This window comes from Epinephelus moara, chromosome 5, assembly GCF_006386435.1.
Source record: "Epinephelus moara isolate mb chromosome 5, YSFRI_EMoa_1.0, whole genome shotgun sequence".
Lineage (NCBI taxonomy): Eukaryota > Metazoa > Chordata > Actinopteri > Perciformes > Serranidae > Epinephelus > Epinephelus moara.
The window spans coordinates 19,312,289-19,328,180 of record NC_065510.1 but is presented as its reverse complement, the minus strand read 5'-3'; the positions used below and the strand labels follow the sequence as shown (position 1 = coordinate 19,328,180).

Sequence of the window (15,892 nt, the reverse complement as noted above, 5' to 3'; positions counted from 1 at the left end):
AGTTTACTTCACGGTCTAAATCCAAAAGCATACTTTTGAGAAGTTATCAAATTCGGCAACCAAAACAACAGCCCAAGTTCAACTGTAACACACGCACAGAATTCGCATCAGCCAATCAGACGCCGCTCGTCTGTGTGTCAAACCAATCAGCTGCGAAGGGGGCGGGTCGCTCAGGCTGTTGCTAGGGTATGTCCCTGATGACTTTAACGCGCTTGAGCCAATCAAATCGCAATCAATCGTTTCCAGCCTGCTCATTGGCTAAGACACACCGGCAGATCCCGCCTCCAGGCTTTTCTCATTGGCCATCGGTGCGATCACTCCCTTCCCTGAGTTTTAGTTAGGTGCTGTTGATACTGTAGTTTGGAGTCACCAAGACTCAGAACTGAATATAGCAGCGCACGTACATCGCTCTGAAAACAATTTTTAAAATCTCCATTCCACAATTTCATGACTTGTACATTTGTGTAAATAGACAACTTCTATTTTTTATAACGAGACAACAGCGACATGGAACTTAATTCTCTTTTAATTCTGCTGGAGGCTGCAGAGTACTTGGAAAGAAGAGACAGAGGTATTTCAAGCTAAACTGACAAGTTGACAGGATTTCCAGGCTACTAATTATTTCATGAATGGAGCATTTGGGGCGACAGCTAGCTTCATTTTCTGTCATACGTAAAGTTTTAACGTGCCCTGCCATAGTGCAGGTATGATGTCACTTTACAGACAATGGGACGATGGGTGCAAACTGGACCCGGTAGCTTATATGCTAGAAAAAATAGCTATGTTTTATATTTAAAGTACGTCATGTAGCCTTTTAATGAACTCTGCATAGCTCGTGTTGTGTATACTGAGAGTACAGCTCGTATTAGCGCTTCGGAAATGAGTAAACAAGAGTGACATTGAGAATATGAGGCAGTATCATAATGACAGATGATCATAAATGGTCATGTAGCATTGCATGTTTACCATACAGACCTTGCTGGAGGCTTACAGTTGATTTATTGGAAGCGATTACATTGATGATCGATCACGTTTTGTTCCTCTTTAAAATGACTTAGCCTCTATGGAGCTCTTTCATGTTTCACCATTTCCCTGAATGGCTCACTGCAAGCCTTTTTTTTTAAATTGTATTCCTGCACAGACAACAATAAATTAACATTTTGCTTTGTTTCTCTCCATAGAGGCAGAGCACGGTTATGCGTCTGTTTTACCGTACAGTAGCGACTTCTCCAGAAAGAAAACGAAAGCCTCGCCAATTTCCAGAAAAACTCAGAACAATAGGTAAATATAAGTCTTGCTTTTTTATTTGTTTGTGCAAATGACAGCTTGCAGAAACACACACATGCACAGATACACAGTGTTTTCATGCACACTGCCATGTCTCTGCTGCTGCTGCTGCTGCCTGGGCTGGGCTCTCTGTTTTGGTCTCTCCAATAAACACTGCCACGCGTACACTGTCAACTCTGCTGCTCCCACTCTCTCTCTCTGTGTTTCCCACACACACCTAAAAACCCTCCCCATGCTGACACAAAACACACCCGACATGCACATTAAACTTTCGCTTCTGCACCCTGCCTCTCACGGCTATCATGCCTTCACAAATGCCTCTTTTTTCATGTGGTTAGTGTGTTTTGTACGTGTGTGTGTCTGATGTTAAATGAAAGTGCTGTACCAAAAGGGGGTCCCATCGTGCGACCCCCCCACACACACACACACACAGTTCATGGAGCTGTCATTATTGCTGAGACTCCGTAGATCGATGCTTCTGATCAGAATGCATCGATTGCTTTTCATTGTCTCCTCGTGAAACTGTAATTAACACACGTTCATCACGAGTTTGACCTCTTTCACATGTCGTGACAGTCTGCAGCTGACATACACCCTGCTGTAAGGCTATAAAATTACAGAATAAGTCAATATATTTAAGTTTCAGTTTCACTTCTGTCTTGCTGTGTTGCTCTATTTAGACCAGTTGGACAGCTGGTTAAAAGCCATTTAAACCTCAGTGGGTTAATATTTAATTTCATTACCAAAATTAAAAGGCAGCTAACATGGCTATTATTTTAATTGTTGGCAGGGGTGCCCCAATTTTTTTTTTCATACGGGTGGCGAGATGGGGCCACTAAAATTCTTGGGATGGCACACCAAAAGAAGAATTTTAGGAATTTGCTTATGTTGTTGAAGTATATAGGCTAGCTGTTAACTATATCAATAGTTAAGGAATTGCATACGGATCTTTTTTAGTTTCTAAGTGATGTGCATTGACTAATAAAATGCTCCAGGGATGATGCTCTATAGGCCGATGTGGAAGTTAACATCGCACCAGTTCCCTCGCAAAAAGGCTGATGGGATTTTCCATTGGATTTTGGATTATTGCCAAAAATACGCTCTGTGGCAAACATTTGTGATACTTGAACAGTTTGTTCAGCAAGATAATCTTCACCAATGAACTCCATTTTCATGATTATTGAAGCGTAAATGCACCAGAAGTAAAAAGTTAATGTCAGGCAATAAAGGAACCACACCACTCTCGCATGACCTAACGTCACCACCATAACAAGACTGTGAAGTCGTGTTTGGCGTGGCTCAGTGTGATGGCATTTTGTAGTCTCATTTAGCCACTTGTTTGCAGCTGCTTTTTTAAAATCATATAGAAGCTTCAAAGTTCACGAGTGAGGTATTTAGTGACATATTTTATGTCATAAAACCAAAAGGTGAAAGCCTCTTGAGCTTGTGTTAACCACAGACCCTATTTCAGGCATCTAACCAAAAACCCATTGACTTTGAAACGAGGGAACTGTGAGTGGTACAATGCTAACTCATTTCCTGGTGTAGGACTCATTCCTGGGGCGCTCTGTATGGGTACAGTTAACATTTTGAGTTCCACAACAACCCTGTTTTAATGTATCTGGTTGTCCTTGTTTTTAAAAAGACAAATATACCGTTTTAATTTGAAGGAGTACATTGATTGTAAGAAACAGATTATTTTCTGGGAAAAAGCTTTTTCAAGTTTTGGGGAGATTTATGGGTACGTTTTTATTCAGATATCTTGAGGTGAGAGTTCAAGGGACCCCTTTGAAAAGGGCCATGCCAGTTGTTCCCTCACCAAAATTTAGCCAAACTTTGGAGCATTATTTAGTCTGCTTCCCAACAAGCTATGCTAAAATGGTTGGCAGTGGCACCAATGTAAATGAGGTTGTCTGGTTTCACAAGATACCACGTTCGTTAGCTTAGAGTAGCATACCACAATAATATAATGATATTTTTTTAAATTCTAGTTTTGCCTATAAAATGTCACAGAATTTTGAAAAATATAATCAAAGTTTGCATCTTCAAATCCCGTGTTTTATCCAACCATCAGTCCAAAACCCAAAGACTTTCAGGTTACTGTCATGTATGAGTTAATCCGTTATCAACAGTTGACGCCTTATTTTCTTATGATAGTTAATTCTTTTCAGCTGTAGCCGCTAACATGGTTGACACACCATGTTCATCATGTTGGACTGAAAGAGGCCTTAAACTGTCTGGATCAATCTGGGGCACGCCCTCATCAGGAGTCCCTTTCCTCTTGATTTATGACCCTAATTTGGGGACTTTTACATCCAAGGCTACATGCAAATTTTTTCTGAGTTATTTAGCCAGGTGTGCAACAGTGGAGTCTTTCATCTGTTAACTACCTGTCATTTGTGGTAAATGGGTTTTTGGTGTAACTCTCCAAAGACATTTGTATGATGTTTCAGCTTTGTTCCCAAGAACACGAGCACATGAATATCTGATGAAAAAACAAACTTTCCTTGCTGGCAAATATTAGTTTTGGAAGCACAGTGAGCCTGATTTCCTCTGTAGTGAGAGTTACACAATGACACATACAGTGTGTTAACATATCAGTATCACCTTAGAATTCTTTAGAAGGCGCGTGGGTTTGTAAATTTGAAAGTGATATTTGTATACATTTGTCACAAATGAGAATGCAGTCTGTTCCACATTCCTGTGACACAGCCTCTGACTGAGTAACACAATCATGTATCTGTGTGTGTGTGTGTGTGTGTGTGTGTGTGTGGATAAGGGTGTGTATGGGGATGTGGCAGGTGGGTGTGGTGGCCAAAACAGACACCTACACACTGTGGCAAACCCCAGCCCACCAGGCTTCATGCACCAGACCTGCTTTTCCCCCCTTTTTACTTGGGACTGCACCGTGGGCAAATTCCCCAATTCCCTTTATACTCCCCTTCAGGATTTTTTTTAAGCATCAACAGGATGCACGGGGCAGTGAAGTAAAAACATGTTTCATGTTTGAACTTATTTTCAGTTTGACAGGAGCACAATGCTTTGCTTTGTACATCCAAAAACTGGCATTATGGCGTTTGATGTCATGACCAAATCTGCAAATTAAAACGGATCACATGTTTTGCAGCGGTGCAATATTCAGGGCATGTGAAAAAAAATGTAGTTGGGAGTCTATTTCTGAGCACAGAAAAGAAGAAACCCTGGTGGAGTTTCCTTTTTTACTCGCAGACTGTTGTTAAATCAAAATGCTTCTAAAAAAAGAGGAAGACCTGGAATTATGGCTCGCTGTCACACTACAAATCAAATTAAAAATAAGAACAGTGCAAATTACTCCTTGAATTCCCTCCTGTTAACGTTGGAAAACATTCACAAGGTGCTCTGAGGATGAGCTTTGGCAGTTTTACAACCCATTGAAAAGGTGATATGAGGCTAACATATTGGCCTTTGATCTTCAGGGCCAAGTTTAAGGGATCAGAGTCATTTGCATGCCACGCCATTCTTTTACATAACACGTAAAGGAGTGCTTGTTAACCTGCTGTTATTACAGGTCTGTATGCATTCCCTTCCTGTGCAAGCTACCGCCTGATTTCCTGGTCATGCCCTTTGCTTTGACTGGGACGTTTCCCCAATTTGTGCAGGTTTGAATAGCACAACTTCCTCCATGATGGAACGAAGCTCTTTGTCGGCCTTTTTGGATCAGGTTGTTAGCAGCGGTGCAACATCCTGTGCTCTTTGTTGGATGATTCTGTGCAGACGCCACATTATCCCAGTTGCACGGTCAACTGTAACCCCTTTTTTGGTGCAGCGAGCAGTGTCGCTGCGCGGATGCCTCGGCCTCCTTCGGCACAGCTGTGGGAACCACTGCTTCACCAGCACAAGGGCTCTCAAACAGCGGAAAATCTGAAAAGGCTTGTTGTCAGTCTGGCCCTTTGTTGTTGCTGTTTTTGTTTTTATTGCCGTGGTATCCATGACGGCCCTCATGAACAGAGGGCCTGTTTCAGATGGACTGCAGTGCCCTCGCTGCCGCCCGGGCCGCACATTACGATAGGGGGCTCTCCTCGGAATAGCCCACACGCTGAGGAATTCTGCAGCGTCTCGGCCTCCAGACGTCTGAGTGTGTTTTTATCCCATGTCCACGCTGCTTTTTCAGCCAGCGTGCAGCGGCGGCAACAACAACAGCAGTGTGTGCATGCTGTTTGTATGCATGTGAGAGTGGGCAGGGAGGAGTCTCTCTGTCTCTGTCTCTCTGTCGCTCTCTCAGGCTCAGGGTCATTTTTGCCCTCTGCTACACAATCTCTGACAGATGTCACACAGATATGGAAAAAGATTTTAAAAAACAGAGACTCCATCTTGTCATGGATGTCTGTTACCAGTGTGGGATCAAGCCTCAGGAATACTTCACCCACAATATGATCATTTATATGTCAGTTACACACCATGCGTTACACTGAATTTGTGAGGGAAATTTTGCTTTTCTTTGTAATTGTGAACAAAGAATAGTGAGAGGGCCAGTGAGAGAAACACTACTTTGCATATTCAGTGGGCTGCATACCCCAGAAGTAAACCCAGAGGCTTTTGGCATATGTGCCAGGCGAATAGGAGCCATCTTAGAGACAAGTTTCTTGTTATTATTTTACATCAATGGCTTTAAATGATAAGCTTTTAGTGGAAATGCTTGTGTTTGGGAAGTACTGAGCAAACAAGACTTGGATCATACTGTAGGAGCTGTATGTAGACTTTTTAAATTGATATTTTGGTATAGTTTTGCTGTTGTTAAATGTGGCCCCCTTTCACTCCAATTCATCAAGAATTTTTCTCTTGTTTGAATTCTTCGTTCACCGTGGAGGGATGAGAGAAAACCAAAGTTTTCTGTATAAATTCAGTGTAAAACGGAGTAAGTAATTGATACACAAACGATCATTTTGTAGGTGAAGTATCCCTTTAAGGCCTGTTTTGGAGTATTAAAATATTCTATGTCTTAGGTAAAACTTTATTGTAAAGCAACTCCAGCAGTCAAAAGCCCTAAAGCCTCCTGGAGGCAGAAAAAAGGCAAAAGCAGAGAAAAATCGGCACTCCTCTTTGATGTCTTGACACATTTTTCCTCTGAATGTTCCTCAGATCTGCTGTTACTCTGCACTTTATTCCAAACTTTCCTCGCTTTCATCTGTCTTATATTGAGATAAAAAAACATTTGCTAACCGAGTTTCTCACCTCGGGATTATTCATTACACTGCACCCTAACTCATGTCGTGTGATTGGAAGTATTTTGACAGTATTTTAATACTCGCTGCCCTGACACTCCTCCTCCTTTGTCCTTTCAGATCATCGCACAACGAGCTGGAGAAACACAGGTAAGGTGTCATCTGAGGCTGTTTGGCATCTCTGTAGTTTGTGTGATTTACGTACACGTCTTCGCCGAGCACCCTCAAGGGATGCTGGCTGCAGGTAAACATCAAGATATTTTCCTCTCAGTCAAAGCACCAGACTGGATCAGAGGTCATCTTCAAAGAGATTGAATCAATTAATTCCTCGTGTCTGAAAATGGATAATAAGCTGATTTCAAAGAGCAGCTTCACGTCGATTAGATCTGTCTCCATTTCACGGATGAAACTCGTTACCTTGTATGGAAAGGGAATCCTGTCAGTAATGTGATAATCCTGCGCAGGCTGACGATGTGAACGGAGGCGGGGTGAATCTGGCCCTCGCCTGTCATTTCTCTAAACTGAGAAGCCCACAGAAAGCACACACACACACACACACACACACACACACACACACACACTTTACTACCCCCAGCATGCATCTCACTCCACCTTTTTCTTTTCCTCCCTTCGGGGTACAGCGCTCGGCTTGTGGTGATGTGATATCCTCGCTTGTTAAAGGCACGGACGTCTGTTTTTGCTCTGTTTTGACTTCACCAAGAGGGGAAGTGACTTCACAGAGATCCAAAGGGGTTTCTTGTCAGGAAGCAAAACTCCTCTTTGATACAGCAAAGCCTGCTTTAGGGAAGAATGGTTGGTGGGAGACGCAAAACTTTTGTGTGTGTGTGTGTGCGTGCTTTTTGCATCACGGTCATCCCAAGCTGATTCTTTCAAAAAAAATAAAAATAAAAGCCTGCCAGGGAGGATTTAGAAAAACAGCTGATGCGACTATCAGCATGTGAGCAGAGGCTGAGATGGGTGTGTTGGGCTGAGTGTGCGTGACACACTGTCACCCACGTTGAGGGATTGGGGTTTGCCAGTCACATGTCTGGGAGTGAGTAATGGATGTGTGTAGCACAGAGAGAAACAAGTGCAGACATATTCCTCCCCGACCTGCGAGGCAGAGAGGGCTCCAGCTGATCACACTGCAGGTGTTGAGACACAGAAGTTACCTCATGTCCGATAACGGGTGTGGTTGGTGATGTGACGTCCAGTCAAACTGACAAATACAAGTGCCAGTAAAGTATTCCATAATCAGTTTACTCACTTCCCTTGTCGTCACCACGGCCACAAGTTTCTAAAAAAGATGCTTTTTTTTAACACCCAGTGCAGCGTGACTGTAATAGTAAAACTTCTTCGCTGATGTTTTGGCCCTGATGCAAGGACGTAAATAAATGAAATCATATTTAAAGTCACACTGCAGTTCCTTGATGTCAAGTGCTGCATTAGTTCATATTTAAAAGTACTTTCCTGCTGTTATTCATCTGTCAGTCCGTGACTGTGTGCACGCGGGGGAAAATTCCACTACTTGTTTGTAATGACAGGCCCTGCAGTGACGAGGTATTATTGTGATCCTTCGCAACATAATGCATCCTGATTCAATCCCTGTCTGGACCTGCGGCCTCAAATTACATGGTCATTACTCCAGCATGCAGGTGTTAAGGTTTGTGACTGTTAGCTTGCACAATCATCTACAGTGCGTGTGTGTGTAGCGCATTATACCTGCTGTAGCGCTTTAAAGTATTAATTGGTTCGTGAATGTTTTGACGCTGGTAAAAGTGATATCAGATTAGGTATTTTCTTAGATTTTGGATATTGTAATTTGGTAAGTGTTGTCTTTTCCTGGTTTTGAAAGCTGCATTACAGTAAAGTGATGTAATTTCCTGAACTTATCAGACTGTTGTAGCCGTTCTATTGCATTACTTGTGATCATTTATTGAAAATCCCATTGTGTAAACATTTTGTAAAAGCACCAGAAGTCAACCTAACAATATCGTTGCAATATTGATATCCAAAACATTGTGATATTAGATTCTCTCCATATTGCCGAGCCCAGTTTATTTCTTTATTTTCTATTTAACCTTTATTTAACCAGGAAGTCCCTTTGAATTTGAAAATCTCTTTCACAAGAGACACCTGACCAAGGCAGCAGCCGATCAAAACACATTTAAAATGCAACAAATACAGCATATAATACAAAAATCCGCAATAAAACAACAACTATTCATTCCTTATAATGCCCTTAAATTCACCAATAGATATAAGTGTTTCTAATTTAGATCTTTTTGAAGATCTGAAGATGTCTAAGGGCCTGCAAGCGAGTTTTCAAATATATGTAGACACGTGGAAGGCACGCTCAAAATCAATAGAGAGATAAACAAGGTTCGACGTTTGGAATGCAGCAACACATGCACTGCATGTCATGTGACAAGGGACAACAAATTACAGCCAGTATATATCTTCCCTTTCTTTCATTAATATCAGTTTTATGGAGTATTTGGAGAAGAAGTTGATCATTTTAGCGCAGGGCTACTCGGAGCTTTACATCTGCCAGATGAAAAATATTTAGGCCTACACATTAAAAAAATGTGTGGAAGACAATCAACTCCGAATTCAGCATTTCTGGTGAGAAGGCTATGATACAGTGCTGGTTATTGTTGCTTGGCAACTCAAGACGCGACCTACCTCTGCAGTAGGCACAAGAGTAGCAATGACCGAGCTTGCGTTTTGCAGGCGATAAAAGAAGTGGCATGTCTCCTGGCCCTAAGTCATTTCAAGCATAGATGCCAAACATTTTGGTGTTGGGCTATCAACCTGACAAATAAGCCCTTTGAAGACATCACCTTGTGCTCTCAGAATGTACGCTTGGCCTTTTAAACGTGTCTTTACTTTTAGAAACCCATGGATTAATTGATATCTGTAAAAAAATCAAGAGAGCAGCTGACAGCCAAAATGTTATCACTTCCAATCCCACTGGTATGCTACTGAAACGCCTGGAGCCAACACTCTCAGTGTCCTCGGTTGATCTCTGCCTGTCTGTCGTTTTACTTTCTGATTCATAAGAACATCAAAAGTCTGCGGCTGTCCCGTTCAACCAGTTTAATGAGTGTGCCACCAGAGATTCAGACCTGTTTAATCTTCAGCAATCCCAGTATCGCTTTCATCGACCTCCCTCACACCCTCAGACGCCACTCCAGGGAGGTGCTGCTGTTTGAGCCCTGACTCACTGTCTTTGTTTGGTCATGTGTCGGTGTGTTTGGTTCACGCTGGTGCAGCACAGAGCCGTCCTTGTACTGTATGTTCACGTGGCTGGCAAAGTGACCGATAAATGTCTGTTTTAGACACCGCAGGCATTGAGTATATTGTAAATAGCACCAATGATGCGCTTGGGTCCTCGAATATTGAGGTTATTTGAGGTTTAACACCCAGCCCCACTTTCAAATCATCAGTCAGTTTAAAGCCAGCGTCTAATGCGCCTAAATTTTTCCGTTTCCTGTGGACAACAGGCTCACTGGCTGCTTCTGGGTGATCTTATGCATGCTAGGTGTCTCTCACCAACCTGACCACTGCCTTGGTGGCCACTCAAGAGGCACCCTGCATATATTTGTGTCCGGCTATCAGAGTGAGACGTCTGGTCGGGTGCCAGCAGCGTCCCACAGGGTCGCCTGTCCTGACACAACCTGCTTATCTGCTGCAGCCTGTGACAGTTCTGTATAGACCGTCTCGAGGGGTGACTCTGCTGCTTTTTTTCTCTCTCTCTCCGTCTCTCACTCTCGTCATTGCACTGGCACAGGCCAAAGCTGCAGAGCATCAGCTTGACATTTCCGTGAAACCAAACGCTACTGTGTGGTCGGTCTCCGCTGGCATTGCTTCCTTCCCATTTCTGACTTAAGCCGCTCTTGATCACGCCTGTGACGACTTGTCAGCGCACCAAGTTTCCTTTTCTAGAAACGCCAAGAAATTGCAAAACTACAGACGTTTCGTTTTCCCTCGTATCACCTGTTTACAGGAAATCCAGCCGTGTAAGGCCGGTATGTCTGATATGTTTGCACTGCTTCCCTCAATTGAAAAAGGATTTACATCTCTATTTTTATCTTTCCACACACAGACAAAGGCACCGCCCCGTGGCTGTCAGGTGGTGTCAGTTTCAATTCTGAGATCACTCAGATTGATGCTCAGAAGTTTACAGATTGATTTCAACTAACAGTATTCTCTTACAATATATATCATACCTCAGATAATGTACGACAACTGTGTGCCACCTATTGAACTGAACTCTAAATTTACACGCACTTCATGGACACAGGAGCCGGCACTCAGTTTGTCACGGTCTAATCTTCCCTCTAATTAAATTTACTCTCCCAGTGTCTTCTACTCCCAGCTGTGATGAATGACTTATTTGGCTTTTAGGACCTCTCTCCCCTCGAGTGAAGCTCCTGTGTGTGCGTGCGTGCGTGTGTGTGTGTCTATAGGCCGGGCAGCACCTCACTGAGCTGTTTGAGTTATGGCAGTGTGTCAGTAGGAGGGAGAGCCATCCCATAGCCCTGTTACTTCACCTCCTCGCCTTCTACTCTTTGTCTCCTCCTTTCTCCAGAGTGCATATCTGGGTTTTTTTTTTTTTTTTTTGTGTGTGTTATCTTTTTCTCCTTATTCCAGCCCCCCCCCCCCCCAAAAAAAGGGTCTGAGTCAGCAGAAACCTGAGGCAGTACGGAGGAGAAAGGCTGAGCTCCCTTCTCACAGAGGGCCTTTATCACTCTTTACTGGTCCTCCTGCCAAAACTCATCTGTGCCCGTTTTTCCTCTTTTAAGGCATAAATCTTCTTTTGTGACAGTGAGTTTATGTGGAAGACGGCAGGCTTTGATGGGCCTGTTAATCCTGTTAATCTGCATTTTAATGTGGATTGTAAACTGCACAGCCATTGTGAATACAGCTGGAGTTAAGGTCATATTATGTCCACATCCTGCCGTTAAAACGACATCCATTTTTTTTAAAGAGTTAAAAAGGCAGCTACGTAAACAAAGTGGGACGCTCCTTCATTCCTTACTGTTTGGGGTTTTGGTGTGGCGTTCACATGCTCACATGATTGCGCGTGGCTTTTTTACTTAACTTCCTCAAATGTCACACTGTCAGTTACATTCCTCGTGTGTGTGTGGTGACCTGGAGTCATTAGGGTTGCACAGGCAGTTAATAACCCAGTGTAATGAATGAAGCACTGTACATGCTCTAATTATCAAGGCACATATAGACTATGTTATAATTTGTACTGTACGTTCAACATGAAATCAGTGACTGTTGACCTGATGTTGCAGTTTACTTGAGGTCTGCCATGTGGATAAAATGCTCTATCAAGATATATGTAATTTTATATTGAGATACAAATACATGCAGGACTGTAACTAAGGATATTTGTCATTATCAATTAGTTTATGCTCTTTTTCACTCTGTACTCCGATAACAGTTGAGCTACAGCATGGGAGGCGAGGCCCTGTTCATTCCTATGAAAGTTGCTCAGTGGTGCATAAAGCCAAAATGGTACGCTGCTGCTGCTGCCACATCTAAAATTACCCAATTGATCTTGGGATTTACGGCACTACTTCCGCACTGTGCCACCCACAGAGCATGTGCACTAGAGACTTACGGCAGCTGAATGCAGCCTAGCGCATCCGCCGGCTGAATGGCTAACTTCCAGTTTAACGCCCTGCTAACTTGAATGGGGATAAAATAATTTAATCTTCCGGCTCCTCTAGATTTACTAAATGTTATTGGATCGCAACCTGATAGTGAAACGAGTCATTTCGCGGGGGTTGTGGCGCTAAAAAAAATGTGTCCACTGATTTACAGATGTCTCTTTCCCAATGTAAGTCAATGGGAAAACATTTTTTTGGCCGCGGGGCATCACGTGATGGACCCTGGAAATTGCAGTACCACTGTCTGGCCACTACTGTACGTAATTTGGCCTCAAAGCACTGCGCACTTCCTGCAAGCTTGGGCAGTCAACTTTTCCCTTTCCTGCTGTACTTAAATATGCATCTGTATGTGCTAGTTAAAAATGTTGAACATAAAACCAAAGTTTGAAGATGGTTTCAGGTTGTGGCTGGGCGACTGTCACAATCTTCACAGACACATTGCATTGTATTTAATCGCATCTTAAGTTAGCTAATGTTAGCAAAATGCCGAAAAAGTCGCATCTTAAGTTAGCTAATGTTAGCAAAATGCCGAAAAAGTGCTTAAGTGCCAAAAACTGCAGTTCCTCGAATGGCCTCTTGAGGCTGGCTCCAGAAGCGAGTCAATCCCCACAGACCCCATGTTAGATAATATTGTAATATTTTATTACAAAACTTTAAATGTGTGCATTTTGTGATATTGTTTTTAGATAAAATAGCCAGATAGGAATGTGTGTAACAGAAAAATATTTATTCAGTTTGATTACATAATCCTGTAAATCCAATACATTCACACAATACAGCATAATTACTAGAAAGTAGTCCTGCTATGGAGAAATACAACCAGATATATTTCAAGGACGTCTCAGTTGGTGTGGCAAAATCTTAAGACGGTTGACACATTTCCATCCTCTCCTGATGTACTTTGTCATATTGCCCAATCTTACGACAGACTGGGTTTGTCCAAGTTGTTATACATTTACTGCAGTCAGTGGACAGAGCCTGGGGACAGTCTGGATTGAAACTGCTGAGAGGCTGGATGTGGACAAAGAATAAGAAAGAGGCTACAACTGGAGGTCAACAGCAGAGGTCACATGTGGAATTTTTCCACCCTGAGGTCAGCAGGCGCAGAGACGCTCTCTGGCTCACTCAGGTCAAGCCCGGACACAGTCACAGTCGCGGTTGCACGTACACTATCTGTGGACATTTGTGTGCTAGGCCTGCGGATGACCCGCACAGGCTCTTCGTACACTGCCACTGAGATATTTGAGTGTGTGAACGCGACCGCCATAGACCTACATTTAGGTGAGAACGTCCCTGCTCCCACTCAGGTGTCGCCGCTGCAGGGCGCACCACATTTCTGTGTCAGTAAACTCGGTTCACTGCCGCAAAGCAGCTGATGCTCATAAAAACAGCAGTGCACTTTAACAAGGTGAGTGCATTGCTTTAAGGGTTTCATCAGCACAAAAAAAACAATTAAAGAAAGAAGTAAAAAAGGAGGAGAGAGGGGAGGAAAGTGAGCAGACTGAACCATTCATGGTTTGGTCTCAGTCCCTTGTCGGTCTGAGGAAGAGGAAGAGGTGATGACATTCTTGAACGTTGCCAAAGGGAGCAACGGGAGGCAGTGTGTAGGTCGAGCAGGCAGCCTGAAATTCAGGTCAGCAGAGAGTGCACACATACGCTGGAATGTAGAGTTAAGTAACAGAGGAGGTTTGGGTGGGGGGTGGGGTGGGTGGGGGGGGTGGGGGGGGTGGATGGGGGTCACAAAACTAGCAGGCCGAGTATTACTAGAATGATCTGCAGCCGCATCTGCGTCGGGTGCTGCTTGTTTTTTTCTGGCGAGCAGGGAGTCACAGGCGAATATTTGTTTGATAATGCATTGATAGAGCGGATTAGAGCTGCAGGCGGTCTGTCATTCATCAATCTGTTTTCATTTCCCTTTTTTTTTCTCTCTAGTTTTGTGCTCTGCAACAGCAATTTGTAACCTTAATGCGTTGTGACGCCCCAAAATGACTCCTCCTTGGTTGCATAAACCTATAGGTTGTGACTTCCTCGTTTTATTTGAAAAGTATTGATAATACTACAATTTCTAAGAAAAATGAAGGAACATCTTAAGTAAGTGTAATTTTGTGTTGTAGAAATATCTCCTTATCTCTTTAGTATCTTACAACTCCTCAGTTTTATCTCTCTCACAGGACCCCACCCCGCTGCTCTAAAACCTCCTTTCTGAAGTAAACAGCCAAACTTCTACAGTAAACATGGACGCTGGAATCATCTCTTATGCCACTAGATTCCTGTGTGTGGATCATTGACAAGGACCCATTATAAAACCAGAGCTCTTCCGTGTCAGGGGAATGTGTTTATTGAGCTTGCTGAACTTGTCTCTGCTAGTCCGTCCAACATTTGCAGATGTACTTTTCAGTGCACGCAGCGGAAGGCAATTAATGTCCAGGTCTGTCATTTGACATTGTGTTGAAGTGATTCAAAGGTGCACAGGGAACTGGCTCTGTAGTCCGAACCCTCGCTCTGTTTGCTCACACGCTCTCCTCTTTAAATTCTATTTGACATCTGTTTTTTTGTTAACACCAGTGTAAGCTGGCTGTGCTGAGGAAGGGATTTTGTCATGATCCGTGCTCGCACAGGGGATTGTTTCAGTACACGAAAAAAAATCAAATGAATCTAATTACTAGGCATTCCCCAGCACGCCCAGTGGAAATACTACGACAACGAGTGAACAACAAACTGCCTAATTCTGCAGTTTCCTGTTGTTTAATCACCAGCAAAGTATGCAGAGCTCTTTCTTTGGTGTAATTCCACGAGTAGTGGAGTAACCAGGCTCCTCCCTACTGTCTGCGCTGCTGCTGGGGTGTGTTCAAGTTTCTGTTTGCTGCTTGCGTGTGAGAGCGGAGTCATGTGAGAGCCAGCTCCATGTTCCTGCCGTCAGGAGAATGTGTTTATGGGGGACTTGTATCCGTCTGTCTCGCCTCGCAGTTGTCACTGCACACAGTGGGTGGGTGTGGCATCCTCGATGACAGAAAACAAATACAGCTCAACCCAGACGACTGACATTTCATATCAGCGTGATGAAAGCTTCTCATGTCTCCGTGTGTGTCTCTCGTCTCACTGACGTGGGCAATGTGGCGAACCACTCTGCCCGTCTCACATGAGCTACTTCGTTTTTCTACCCCCTTGTTTTTCAGAGACGGGACATCAGATGTCTGTTAAATGTAAACATGTTGAGGGCAGGGCTGGAGGGTGACAGGGAGACTGATGAAGGGCTGCTGAAAGGCCCAGTGTGTGTGTGTTGTGTTTGTCTGCTGGGACCCTGGGTAAGGTCCCCCCCACCACCACCTCAAAAATCCCTCCATCTGGCTTCATACTCCCTGGGAACCTGCCAGCCAGATGTGGAGCCACTCTGCTGGCAACCCGAAATTCCACCACCTCAACATGGTGATCTGCACTCACGCAATGCAGCCCCCACTTTCACTTCACATAACAGAGCTGTCTGTAAACAACAGGGCCAGATGCATCAAGGTTTTGCTTTGGAAAAGTGGGGGGCGTATTTTTGGATCTGACTCAAAAGTAAAGAAAAATACTCACAAACCAACACTGGAAATTAAGAGTTTTGATACACAATAGGATATTTAAAGGGGCTCTATGCAGAATTCAGAGCGTACATGGACGTTGCCGAGCTGCTAGCCACTAATAGTGCAAACTAAACAGCACTAAACAACAATAGAG

General features: G+C 43.6%; 1 protein-coding gene across 1 annotated transcript in view; it reads left to right on the top strand.

Annotated features, from left to right (window-relative positions):
- Window positions 1–355: 355 nt before the first annotated feature.
- mxd4 (MAX dimerization protein 4) overlaps window positions 356–15,892 on the top strand; it is a 31,101-nt gene continuing 15,564 nt past the window's right edge. Inside the window, exons 1-3 of the mRNA XM_050043505.1 lie at window positions 356–571; window positions 1,182–1,281; window positions 6,609–6,638. Of these exons, the coding sequence (XP_049899462.1) occupies window positions 508–571; window positions 1,182–1,281; window positions 6,609–6,638 (194 nt within the window). The 5' untranslated portion in view covers window positions 356–507. The remainder of the gene's footprint in view (window positions 572–1,181; window positions 1,282–6,608; window positions 6,639–15,892) is intronic.